Below are 14,043 nucleotides of genomic sequence, written 5' to 3'. Positions count from 1 at the left end.
GGGCTTCAGCATCACCTGAGCAACTAGCATTTGTTAAAATTATGGGTATATACCAACTTTGACAAATACTTCATTTTAGTAACAAAAGATGATATATTTAGAGTTTGATAATCATGTGAGGCAATAGTTCATGGAATAATTTGCAGCAACTCAAGGCTAAAGGAGGGATACAAACAACAACCAACACAAACACAACTCTGATTCTTATTTTGCAGGAACCTCCTGGTGCACAAATTTATTGATTTTAATGTGGAAAAAATAGATCTATTCAAAGGCTGGCAGTCTTGCTTCAGTTTCCACCAAGGCACCAAATGTAATGACTACCATACAGTACAACAGTGGGTTGGATTATTTTACAATTATAGAAGTATGGGATAGCTAGATTACTTCTACTTTATAAGAATTATTTTATAAGTAGATGATCCAAGCAACTGGCTGATAACTGATTTATCTGCTATAAATTTGGAAGGCTGTTTCCCACGCTGAGTTTCCTTGAGGATAAACTTCTAAATATGAATACTGAAGTCTTCACATCTCTGAAACATGTCAGAAGCCATAAATCTGATTTCTTGAAAATATACTGATAAACGGTAACGATAGATAACATGATTCTTAACAACAGAAAATTGTTTTATGATTCCTGAATTCTAACAGTCTTGATATTTAAAGACTGATTACAATAATTAAGCTATAATAACGTATTGTTTAAACTGAGCATTTACAAGCTAAGTAAAAAAAACGAACAGGTTTGCTCAAGTAATTTCTTCTGATTCTTGATCAACAAAAGATTAACTAAAATAGTCTTTACAATTTCTAGAGCCTATGTGGGAAAGCAGCAACACTGCACCTGCTGGCGTAAAATATACCCATCACTTTATGTTGCCAGTTTCAGCCTGGCATTGAATTAGATGTGACCTATTCGCTTTTCCATCCACGTTCTCTGTCTTGTTGCTATCTTTTAAGATAAACTTTTATTAGTCACATAATAAAAAAACAAAGTCAGGTGTTCACAGACACTCCTTTTCAACTTCAAATAAATGTGATACGGCTTCAAATATGATGCAAATCTGATAAACGGATAACTTGCATCTTACTACATCCTCAGAAAGGAATGTGATGAAGGAAGGGAAAGAAAGCACAGCCAGTGTAAAGAGAGGCTCTTTCTTCACAGGTGCCAGACTTGTAAGAAGACTGAATGTACAGTGAATTCAGCTCACTGCACTGTCTGAGCTATTACCATTTCATGGTTACAATACAATAGACAGTCATCCTCAGCAACGTGATGTCAGCCACCTGAACTGAATACACAGGCCTTCCTAGAACGGCAGTATTCAAGAGAAAGACCCAATTTACAACAGGATTGTCCTCTCAACTGAGCCAGCACAGAAAGGTAGTTCAGTTCAAGGTGTAATATTAGACAAATTCAGTGGGGACACTCGGCGGGTTGGTGTGTTGTTGGCAGAGAGTGAAGAAGGAAGTAGGAAAGGTGTGGCTGCCGTCTCTGTAGCTGATGTCTCCCCTTGATTTCGTAACTGTAAGATTTGTCGCAAAAGAGCCTTCCCTTCTTCTCTTGTCTAGAAATAAAAGGCAGATGCATGAGGAAAAGGGGGAAAAAGGGAGGATACTGATAGAAAACATGTTATATGGATATTCCTGAGCACAGGCATATCACACTAAATTATAACTAAACCAATAGGTAATGCTTCATATGAAAAAAGAAAGAATATACACACACACAATAGGTGGAAAAGACGATATACAGTAATGGTAAATCTCTTGTGCATATGAGAATATTACAGTATCAATCTCCTTAGTCCATTAAACAACTGAACGGCAGCTTAGCAGAGGTGAATTCTGCAACATACTGAGACAGCTATATGCTGCCTTTTGTATTGATCATATGTGATGGAGGCGGCAGCTAAATGAGTATTTCTTGTAATGGCCTAAATGCTTTCTGGGATCTGTCAGTATTAATTTAAAGAACTACATTCTCTGATAAGAAAGAAAAGTAGTAGGCTCAGTGTTATATTTGTTACCATTTTAACAGCCAAAAGTTGTTTGCAAATTGCAAATACACGAATGTCTGAATAAACCAAAAAATTATTCGGAAGAAGTACTTGTAGAATAAATTCTGTAGAATTCATAGACTATAGAATTAATTATTTCCAGATCTCGTTGGCTGCAGTTTTGTTATCTATTTGTTAGGTTGGAATAGAATTCCTACAAATAATAAGGGCCACCTCTACTAAATAATTATTTATTAAATTTATTTGCCACCTATCTCATCACAAGGCATAATTTTTTACCATTCTAAGTTAAAACAGTAGCTCTGCTAGATTACTTTTAGATGTGAATTACACCAAGCTTGGAGGACACAGCTTTTGGAAAAGGGACTCATATATTAATGTTGTATACATACATATGGGACAGGTATGAAGTAGGTATAAAGCCCCAGTGAAAAACTGTCCACTTAAAATTGGAGCTGTTACTCACATCATTGAAGGCGCAGCATTTCTGAGCGCAGGCTGAGGCTTCATCCCAGAGCTTACACTTGAAGTAATACTGAGCCAAGTAGCGGAAGGCGGTGCTTACTTCCAAGTTCTCCCCTATTTCCTGGGATACAATACAGGTAGTTCTTGGGTTACATCCATTTGTTCAACAGCCATTCAAAGTCACAACTAAATGTTTCAGTTCCAGTTGAAAAAAATGACTTACCACAAGCCTTCAAAGTTCTGGCCATCTCAACTCCCTCTTGATTATGGGATCAAAATCTGGGCCACCTGCATTTACAGCCATTCCCATGCCCACTTATGGCACCTTCCACATACCCATGGCACTCTCCCCCCCCCCGCCCCCTAGCACCTGCCTGTAGTAGTGACCAGCTTGTTTGCCTGGGACTCCCACCTCTTCTCATCTAATAACCCACACAATCCTGGGATTATAATGGCAACTGAAACTACTGGGACTGCAGCTGCAAAGTGAGGTGGTCATGTGACATCACAGTTTACAACAGGAAATCCAGTCCCAATTCCATCGTAGGCCAAGGATTACCTGTAAGGACTTTGGGGATTTTCCCTCTCATGCTCTACCAAACTTATTTAGAACTCACTTACCCCACAAGAATAGATATCTTGGATGTATTTAATATAGCACTGGGCAGCTTGTTCCGATTCATTCAACTGCTCATGAAGCCTAAGAAAGGACACAAATAGTAAGAGGTGCTCTTGGCTGATGACAAAAAGATCAGGTGAGCAGGAAGTACCTACTCAACATTATACTTTTGAGTACAAAGCTGTAGGACTTGATTCACCCTGCAAGGGGCTTTTAGGCAGAAGCCTAGAAAGTTAATCACACATGAACTGCATTTCTAGGAAAAATACCCGTAGTACAATGATGTAAGACATTGCCTGCCCACATGCCTTTACAAGCCCCACTTTCCCTTTCCTTTAAAAAAAATATTCCATATTTAAATTATTCCAGTCTTAATAGAGGAAGTAAGGCAAGAGAAATATAGTGCCATACTCACTTTGCTAGCTTCACCAGTGCCATTTTTTCCACATCCCCTACAGCATATGCTCTCCAGTAACACTGTCAAGGATAAAAGCAAAGATGAAGTAAAGAATCATAAGCTATTAAACCTGTATGCCACCCAACTCTTCACATCTTTGGGCTCCAGACTCAGGTGGCAAAATGCACGCTCACTCTTTGATACCACAACTGCCTCCCCCCCATGAGTAAGCTAGTTAAAATATATCAGAGATGTCACATAAACTATTTTATATCCATTTCCTTTTGTTGGTGGCTCATGTACTGATTGCTGCATAGTAAAAATGACTTTTGAGTTATTGGTCAGGAATTGGTGTGAAAGATTATGGAATTTTGCATTTACTGGGACATTAACATCATCGATCAGACTCACAAACAGGTTTAATAAACATGATTCTTTTGCAATTGCTATATGTTTGTTATATTTGCCAGCAAGTCCTTATTCTATCTGGGCAAAAATATCCTAAACATCAGAACAAATTGAGCAACACTATTATAATAAAAAGTCTTTTTGATGCTACAAATACTAATGCTTTGGATTTTCACTGATTCTGATGTAATATTTATATTAAGTTATTCTGACTGCCTTTTGTAACTTTATTATCAGGACTTGAGAATGAAAGTAACTTTGTAATATTGAGTTTGAGTGACATTCTTTTTCTTCATCCTGGAGGATGAAACAATAAGAAAGAGCTAGTCCTTATTATATTGGGCATGTGGAAATGAATGCACATCATAATCAAATTTTTCATTCCATTCTAGGAAGGACTTGATGTTTTTTGTCCCTTTCTTAACACAGATAGCCCAACCATATGACCTACATCTCACAAACCAAAAGGATGATGCACAGACTAGGGCAACGTAATACATGCAATAATTCCCCTATCTGGTTCCCCATGAAACCACATATCCCCCCCTTTTGCAAATTTGTTCTTTCTAGTACCTTTTTGGCTTCTACTAGCTGATTTAATTTTTCATAACATTCTCCAAGAGCAACAAGCATACGGGAATCATTGGGTCTGCGAAAAACACAAGATACCTAGCTGACAAAAAGACTAAAATCATTTAAAATCATCTATAACTTGCTGAGCAGTTGGCTTCACCAGAAAGTTAAAAAAGTAAAGACTTGTCAGATTTTCTCAATGGGATTTTTCAAATTCGACTACTGGAAGAACTTACTCTAATATCAACTAATTTCATTTATTTATCAAACTGGGCCAAAAAAACCCCACCAAAACCCTGAAATAAGCACTAAATAAGCACAGGATTTACTTTTTCCACAATAATTAAGTTTATGAAATTTTCATCTTTGTAATTCTTTGCAATTTATAATCCTTTGCCTTTCATAAAGCTAGTAGTCTGAAAACCACTGAAAACCAAGGTTTTATCATTTGCAGGGCATTATTCATTATAGATACTTCCAAATAAATAATTTATTTCATATATAATAATTTAACTTCACATACCAAGGATAGTTGATTTTTTAAAAAAGTGGCAACCATGCTCACTGTTTTACCTGAGTTGATGGGCTCGTCGGTAATAATAAAGGCAGTAAAATGGCATCTTGAGAATCTCATATGTTTGCCCCAGTCCATACCATGCTCTGTAATCTCTTTTATTCACTTCAATGGCATGTCTAACAGAAGAGGGCATTTGAAAAAAATAACAGTCATATAGCTAAAACCATCATTTATGTTTATTTATTTTGGAAGGAAAAGCATTATTGTGAAGGAAGAGAAAGGAAAACAAGTGTGTTTTTTATGACAAGGAAAGGTTCTTTTTGGAGGTAAGGGAGGTGTGATTGAAGTGGCAAACATTCTCTGTAGTAGCCTCCACATTACGGAACTCTCGCCTATCAAAGGGACAACCAGCTGCTATCCTCCTTGGTTTTCCCAAGTAAGAGAAAACAGTCTTATTTCTTGTCATTTCCTCCACCCCCACCCCTATGCTGACTGTGGGCACCATAATCATATCTTAGGCTTAAAGTTCTGTAAATAGATTGCGTCTAGTAAATAATTTTTTTCTATAAGAGAGCTGTGGTGATGCAGTGGTTAGAATGCAATATTGCAGGCTAATTCTGCTGACTGTCAGTAGTTTGTTTCTGATTGGTTCAAGGTTGACTCAACCTTCCATGGTCAGTAAAATGAGGACTCAGATTATTGGGGGCAATATGCTGACTCTGTAAAACAGTTAGAGAGGGCTGTAAAGCACCATGAAGCGGTATATAAGTCTAAGTGCTATTGCTACAAATCTTTTCTCATTCAATACTGAGAGCAGTTCGTTTGGGACAGGGTAAAATTTCTTTAAAAGATAACACCCAGTTAAAGCATTTCCAACTCTAGGCAGTAGAACTAACTCTTACACACACACACACCTATATGCTTGAATAGCAGCTGATGTATTTTTCATCTCCATGTATTCATGCCCCATCAGGGTCCATGCTCCAAGATACCGAGGATTCAGCTTCAATGCTCGCTGAAAATAGAGTGCTGCTTTCTCATGCTGGGAACGCAAGCTGTAATAATTCCCTAAATTTAAAAAAAAATGAGGAAAAAGAAAGAAAATAATAGCTTCACGGGCACTGTTTAAGAGAGAGAAAAAATCAGCTTCTTCAAGAAAAGAAAATGCAAAGTTTCTCACCAATTACACAGCAAGTTTCTACACGATACTTGTCAATCTCACATAGGTTATGGGCCAAATAGCTCAATTCAGGCTTCATACCCTAGTAAGGGGAGGAGAAAGGAAGTGGGGGGGGAATTGAAAATTTACTCTGCTGCAAAAGGAAATTAGGAAATACAGTACTTCAGGTCTCAGGTTCAGCTACTTGGTTAGCTACCTACTTAACCTTAAGAATTTGACTGCCACACTACAAGTGCGGAAATAAATCCATCAAGGTGATTTCTGGTACTATATTACTGTTATTTGTTGTTTCTAGATAACCAAGCAAAGAAAGGTATAAAATCAAACAAATTATTCCACAAACCTATTTGATTATTATAGCAATACTGTAACCTAATTACCCAACAAACCCACTATATTATCTAGTAAAGTCACAGCAGACGGCAGCATTAGGTAACACTGGCCGATTTTGGAAAGAAATAATTAAGATCAAACATTGTTAGTACTTGGAGGAGATGGGAAGGCAAACAAACATCCCAAACAACCCGTGTTGCCAAGAAAACCTATATGGATGTATCCAGGTAAGCATCAGCTTGATTTGAAGGGATCTTGATTTTCAGCAAAAGCAGCAAGATATATTAGGGATTTGGAATGTTTGGAAATTATTTGTAGTAAAGTCACATGCAACAGTCTGCATAAGTCCTCCCTTCCTGCTTTTTTTCCTTTTCTCCAGCACTTTGATGCATGAACTGCATCTTTCTATATCAAAATATAGGTGCGTTAGGAAGAGATGCTGTGCTGGTGTGTGTTGAACAGGGAATAAGGACAGCATTGCACAGGAGAGTTGCAAAACAGGTCAAATGAACAGAAGACATCTAAGCCAAAGCTGGCTGCTAACTATGTGGAAACTGGATTTCCATGCAGAGAGTGACTGAAAGTATTGTAAGAGGTGGAAGCTGCTTCAGACATTGTTGACAGTGTGAACACATTGTATGGCTGTGAATAATACAAAAGGTGCTTACTCTGACATAAAGCAAGTTGGAGAAGGTATCCATATTTTCTATCCTGAAAGGGTCTTGTTTTCTTAATTCATTAAAGATGGATAATGCTTTGTCAATATCTGAAGAAAAAGCAACATGACACGATCATAAATGATTTAGATATATAAATTAAATAAATAAATAAAGATGAGGAAATAGAAGGAGCACTCATCAAATTTGCAGGCAACACCAAGCTGGCAGGAACAGCCAACACCCTAGAAGATAGGCTCAAGATCCAGATGGATCTCGGCAGATCTAACAAAATGGGCCCTATCTAACAAAATGAAAATCAATTGTGAGAGAAACAAGGCTTTACATTTAGGAAAGAAAAACCAAATGTATGTATATGAAATAGATGGAACCTTACTCAATAGTAGCAACTGCAAGGGGGATCTAGGAGTCTTAGTAGACAATAACTTAAATACGAGTCAGCACTGTGCTGCAGCCTCCAAAAAACCCAATGCAACCCTAAGTTGCATTAACAGAAGGATAGAATCAAAATCACAAGAAGTGTTAGTACTGCTTTACAATGCTTTGGTAACACCATACTTGGGATACTGCCTCCAGTTTTAATCGCCACAATATAAAAAACATGCTGAGACTCTGGAAAGAGTGCAGAGAAGAGCAACAAAGATGATTAAGGGACTGGAGGCTAAAATATAAGAATAGTTGCAGGAGTTCAGTATGTGTAGTCCAATGAAAAGAAGGACTAGGGGTGACATGATAACAGAGTTCCAATATTTGAGGGGCAGCCACAAAGAAGAGGGAGTCAAGCTATTTTCCAAAGTATCAGAAGGCAGGACAAACAGCAATGGATGGAAACTAATCAAGGTGAGAACCAAGCTAGAACGAATGAGAAATTTCCTGACAGTGAGAACAATTAACCAGTGGAATGGCTTGCCTTCAGAAATTGTGGGTTCTCAATCACGAGGTTTTAAAGAAGTGATTGGATAGCCATTTGTTCCGAATGGTATAGGGTCTCCTGCTGGAGCAGGGGGTTGACTAGAAGAACTCCAAAGTCCCAACAGTTATTCTGTTCAGCGAATAATGGAACTAAAAAGGAGACCCTCCCACACCAAGCTTAAAAAGATTCACTGACCTCGAATGTTATGATAGGCCACTGCAATCTGGGAGATTATGTAGGTGCTCTTGGAAAACCCAACATCTATGAGACTCTGGTATTTCTGCAAGGCCTCCTCTATCAGTTGCAGCTCTGTGTATATGTGTGCCAGGAAGAACTCCTTCATCCAGGTATCTGGCAAGGACAGGAACTTCAGCTGGCAGCAAGCACCAAATAGAAGAGGAACATACTTAGAGAAGGAGTCTATTGTACCTCCCCGGAATTGTAGGAATCGCTGCGTCTGCTCATTTGAATAGATCTTCAGAAAGGATTACAGTAAAAACCTCCAAGGCTATTTATTTAATTAAGAGGTTAGCTAGATTGGTTTTTTCTTCATCAGAAAAACACCGTGAACAATATCAAATCTAGACCAGTCAACGCTTAATGATCAAGCAATGGGAGAAAACAAGGATTGGGCATGAAGTTATCCTACAATTTACCGTCTCTTTGTCTGTGATCAAGTTACAAAGCTCCAGCCAGGCTCCCCAATGCAATGGCAGAATATGGGTTGCTTCAACAAACACATCAATAGCCTCTTTCACTAGATCCAGTTTTCGCAATACAACTCCATACCTAATGGGACACAAAGGCAGACTGTAAGGGAAAAACTCTGTAATCATGTGGCCCCAATTTATGATGCTATACAATGAATAGCAGACAAGTAAACCGGGGGGAAAAAGCCTTGCTATTGTCACAATTTCTGTTTCACATATGAATGCAAATGCTTCTATAAGGCTTACGTTACTGGTTATCTCATACAAACTTACAGGTAAAGTCCAAATCCATCCAATTCTCGGGCTTTATGCTTCTTGCTAAGTTCAACTCTTAATTCTCTCAGAACTTCATTCTTCACCTGTCCTTTCTCTAAGGGACCTGTAGAGAAAGAAAACTGCCTTTTACTATAATTGTCACCTTTTCTGCACTGTCACATAATCATATTTTGCACGCTAACAATGGATGTGTAATTTAGATCAGACGTGTTTCAGGTGATAAAATAATCTTTCTTCAAAATCTCTTCAAAATCAAGGATAAAACAAGTATACTGTATTTGCACCATTGCATTTAAATCTATCTGGTCTGGTATTTATTAAGATAACTCTGAGCTACATCATTTTCTGTGTTATATTGTGTTAGGCTGTTGTGTTTTCCACAATAGTATCATATTGAGAATTGATTTTTCAGCCTAGCTATGCTAAGAATTGTAACCTTGGTGATGACCCGGGGCACGGCATAGAGATAACACAAAACAGCTGGCAGTTCAAACCACCCCCTTATTCCTCCAAATTTCTCCAAATGCTCCCATGTTTCTGGCAAGTCCCGGAGCAAAGTGATAACAAACCCACCCCACAAACCTCAAGCAACCTCTGGTTACAATTAGTCCAGCCCAGTGCTGTGTACACCATGGCTGCACAGCAATAAATCCAGCAGGACAAATCAAGGAAGCAAAAAATCCAGGTAATTAGTCCAAAACACTAGAAAGAATGCAAGGACTCTTGGAAAGTTCAAACGTCATTACTCAACACTTCAGAAACTCAGCATTTGTTCCTGACACAGCATCTCCTTAAGTCTCATTCCCCATGTGTGCCTTGTGAAGATGAGCAGGGCACTCTTCTCCTGAGTAGCCTGATCAGTCTGCGCTGCTCATGTCTTCTGTCCACTCTCCGAGCTCTTGGATCAGGAGCAGGTGGTCTTTGCTCCTCACCTGAGCTGTCTCTCATGTTCATCCTGCCCCTGTTCCTCCTTGTCTACTAGCTGTCCTAATTTTCCCATTTTTTTCCAGACAAGAAGCCGCTCCCTCAATTTCTGTTGGCTCAGGTTCCAGCTCGTCTTCCCCTAAAGATTCAGGCTCTGACGGGGGCATGATACCCTTCTTTTAAAGAACAATATGTCTAAGAAACTGCATATCAACGATCAAACTAAGTCAAATGAAAGATTTACCTTGGGTTCCTTACCTAGACTATCCACTGTCTCATCATCTTTCTTTTTCTCACCAGACTGAAAACAAAGAACAATTAATTTAAGATTAAGCAAGTGTATATCGTACTATATTCTCATATTTATCACACTGGTTTGACCATCAGAAACAGAAAGGAAGTAGTAATAGCTCACCAGGTATCTGGAGTACATATACAAAAAATAGGCTTTTGGGCTCTTGCAGTTTCTCAGAAAGTAGGCTGCTCTGTCGTATTCTTTTAGATCAAAGTAAGATTTGGCAAGAGTGTAAGCATCCAAATCACAAGCATCTTCCTGTGAAAAAAAGAGAAAGCAATGTTAAACTGCTCCATAACAAATGACACGTTGCTGGCATATTTTTCTTGAATAACAAGCTTTCAATTCTCTAATTTCCTTAAAAGTGGGAAAACCTATTCCCTTCCAAGAGGGCTGAATTATAACTAACAGCAATTCCAGTCTACAAAGTCTGGACATACTGAGGCTTACTAGGAGTTGTAGTTCAGTAACATTTGGAAGACCACTTGTTCCCAATTCCCATTATAAACAGCAACATTAAATTGTGAATTTAATAAATTAATTAAATTGTGAATTTTCAAACTGTATTGGCTACAACAAATTAAGATTTGTGCTTCTCTGAGAATGATTATTATAGATTTAATAATAAATGATCCTCGGCAGTATTGCAGACCAACACTACCCATAGCCTGGAGTTTGATCCTGACTGGCTCAAGGTTGACTTAGCCTTCCAGCTTCTGAGGTCGGTAAAATGAGGACCCAGATTGTTGGGGCAATATGTTGACTCTGTAAACTGCTTAGAGTGCGGTAAAGTACTATGAAGCAGTATGTAAGTACTCGTAAATAATGTGCAAAATCTAGCATATCATGTCTACGCTATGTTTGGAACACAAGAAATCACTTTCAGAAAATCTGTTTTTATAAAACTTCAGCAAACAATTCTAGAATAGCTGGACTGATGAGTTATGAAAGAAAAATGAAACATTCAATGAAATACTAGGACATCTTAAACTTCACCCTCTGGCTTTTTCAGAAGAAGAATTATATCTTCTTTTGAGAAGATTTAATTTACCACTCTCAATATAGTCCAAAATCCACTCCACCAGGGAGGAAAGCTAAGATCTTACATCATTAAACTGATTCCTGAGTAGTTTTGTTTTCACAAGTCATCAATTTACTTTTTCATATCTTTTTTAAAAATTGTAATCCTAAAGCCAAGAATGATATTTTTAAATTGATCAATTAATAGTACTGGGAGCCTTTCAGGCTAAAGATTTTCAAACAAACAATAGGTCAGAGGTACACAATACAATCATAAATAAAAATTATGTTCAATGAATCTTATTTGCAAGTGAATTTGGGGATGCAGGCTTAACAACTAACTTACATATATCACCAACTATTAATATACAATGTCCCTGAATTTTAGAATGTCATTGAACTAATCATTTTTAGTTTAGTATTACACAGACAATACAGACAATTATCCTTACCTCTGTAAGTTCAGGAACAGGCGGTAGTTCATTCAAGGGTAGAGGGTCCAAGGCAAAGGCTAGTTCTGAGGCCCTGCAACAATAACATCCACTGTGTTGGAGCAAATGCTGCTTATAAACTGCCTGGTTAATCATAACACATTGTCTAAGTTAACACAATACTATTTACTCAGTTCTGGCTAGGCATATTCTGTGAACCAGTTCTTGGTTTGCAACTCACAGTTTATATCTTAGCATGTTTTCCAAAGTCAATCAATTATAGATCCTTCAATAATACTCAGTTAAACAAATCGTCATATATGAACCCAGCTGTCATGGACTTATACAAAGATTCTCATATGCTGTGTAACTTCACACTAGGGGAAGCCCTCCCAGCTGCAACTGCTACCTTAAAGTTGCACATCAATAGGCTGCTTGCTAAAATGCCATATGATCAGCAGGACCCAGATTGTTGGGGAGGTGGGGCAATAGTCTGACTCTGTAAGCCGCTTAGAGAGGACTGTAAAGCAGAATAGAATAGAATAGAATAGAACAGAATAGAATAGAATAGAACAGAATTTTTTATTGGCCAAGTGTGATTGGACACACAAGGAAATTGTCTTGGTGCATATGTTCTCAGTGTACATAAAAGAAAAGATACGTTCATCAAGAATCATAAGGTACAACACTTAATGGTAGTCATAGGGTACAAATAAACAGTCAGGAAACAATCAATATCAATATCAATTGTAAGAATACCAGCAACAAAGTTACAGTCATACAGTCATAAGTGGAAGGAGATGGGCGATGAGAAGCTTAATAGTAGTGCAGATTTAGTAATAGTTTGACAGTGTTGAGGGAATTATTTGTTTAGCAGAGTGATGGTGTTTGAGAAAAAAAAAACTGTTCTTGTGTTTAGTTGTTGTGGTGTGCAGTGCTCTACAGTGTCGTTTTGAGGGTAGTTGAAACAATTTACGTCCAGGATGTGAGGGGTCTGTAAATATTTTCATAGCCTCTTTTTGACTGGTGCAATATACAGGTCCTCAATGGAAGGCAGGTTGGTAGCCATTGTTTTTGTTCTATCAAGAGGTATATAAGTGTAAGTGCTATTGCTATCGTTATAAACAAATAGAATTTATTTCCTCCCCCACCCAAACACCAGAGGCCCGTTAAAGAATTCATGTCGGGCAGTTCCGTTACTTCTGAGACTTCAGCAACTGCCTGCATTGATTTGGATCGCCTGAGTGTCATCAAGTCGCCTTCGGCTCTTACCAACCGCACAGATCGACGTTCTCCAAGCAAGCGCCCGCAAGAGGTAAAAACGCACCGAGCCTCCTCACTTCCCTTCTCGCCAACTCAAACCCTCCCGCCTCCTGACTGCCGCCGCCGCCACCTCCGGGCACCTCGGAAGAGCAGCCTACAAAAGGGGTCGCTGGGCGTCCATTTACCATACCATTTCCCACTGTGCTGAAGGCCGCGTTCCCGGCTCCGCTCCGCCACATCCAGCAGCTGCTTCTTGATCGCCCGCAAGTCGGAGAAATCCGCACAAGCGAAGTCAGCCCCTGCCGCCGTCGGCCCCGAAACCGACGCTCCCGCCGCCATCTTCCCAGCGTCCCCCAGCTCGGGTACGCGAATTCGGGGCCTCGGAGCGCGCGCGCCGCACCGAACGCGGGCGGCTATTGGAGGATTCGTCCCCCTCCTTTTTTTTTTTTTTGCGCTCGGTGACGAATAGCGACGGAGGGGACCGAAATCCGGAGTCTTCATTGGCTGAGAGATGACAGGCTCGAGGAAAGGAGGTGGGTATACAAGGGACGAAGAGCCTCTCTCCCCTTCCGCCTTTTTCACGTGTGAAGGGCTGTGAGATCTGGCACCCTTTTCTGGGGTGTTGTTTTTTTTTGAGGGGAGGGGTGAAGGGGGGGTGAGGATCGTATCTATTGGGGGAATGCGCATGTCCTTCCTGTAAACGGTAGCCGGATACCAGGGTTATTGGTTGGTTTTTTTCGCGTCTGGTTGAAAGGTGCGTGGCGACGTTACTATATGTGCAAAATCATCCGCCCCATCTTTCTAAGCCCCAGGAAGCCCCTATGACTCTACTTTCGTAGTCACAGAAAATTCTTATAAGTAAGTAACATATATATATATATGTATGTACTTATAAGTATGTATGTACTTATATGTATGTATTATTATTATTATTATTTATTTGATTTTTATACCGCCCTTCTCCCGAAGGACTCAGGGCGGTGTACAGGCAAAAATAAAACAGATAATACAATAT

At 39.2% G+C, this 14,043-nt stretch overlaps 1 protein-coding gene across 2 annotated transcripts; it reads right to left on the bottom strand.

Moving 5' to 3' along the window:
- Window positions 1–57: 57 nt before the first annotated feature.
- On the bottom strand, window positions 58–13,443 carry CDC23 (cell division cycle 23). 2 transcript variants are annotated; one of them, XM_058167353.1, is made up of 16 exons: window positions 13,219–13,443; window positions 11,787–11,859; window positions 10,435–10,572; window positions 10,278–10,320; window positions 9,093–9,198; window positions 8,766–8,898; window positions 8,305–8,482; window positions 7,188–7,285; window positions 6,187–6,268; window positions 5,921–6,074; window positions 5,063–5,182; window positions 4,490–4,565; window positions 3,527–3,588; window positions 3,114–3,192; window positions 2,494–2,613; window positions 58–1,574 (listed from the first exon to the last, which is right to left on the bottom strand). In XM_058167353.1, the coding sequence occupies exons 1-16, from the start codon at window positions 13,365–13,367 to the stop codon at window positions 1,401–1,403; spliced, it is 1,785 nt and encodes a 594-aa protein (XP_058023336.1). In that variant the 5' UTR covers window positions 13,368–13,443; the 3' UTR covers window positions 58–1,400. The 2 variants fall into 2 exon arrangements, with proteins under 2 accessions (XP_058023336.1, XP_058023337.1); XM_058167354.1 differs by having other exon boundaries at window positions 13,214–13,336.
- Between the last annotated feature and the right edge of the window lie 600 nt (window positions 13,444–14,043).

This window comes from Ahaetulla prasina, chromosome 2 (assembly GCF_028640845.1).
Source record: "Ahaetulla prasina isolate Xishuangbanna chromosome 2, ASM2864084v1, whole genome shotgun sequence".
NCBI lineage: Eukaryota > Metazoa > Chordata > Lepidosauria > Squamata > Colubridae > Ahaetulla > Ahaetulla prasina.
Note: the sequence above shows the minus strand (reverse complement) of the source record. Positions and strands in the feature narration are given on the sequence as shown.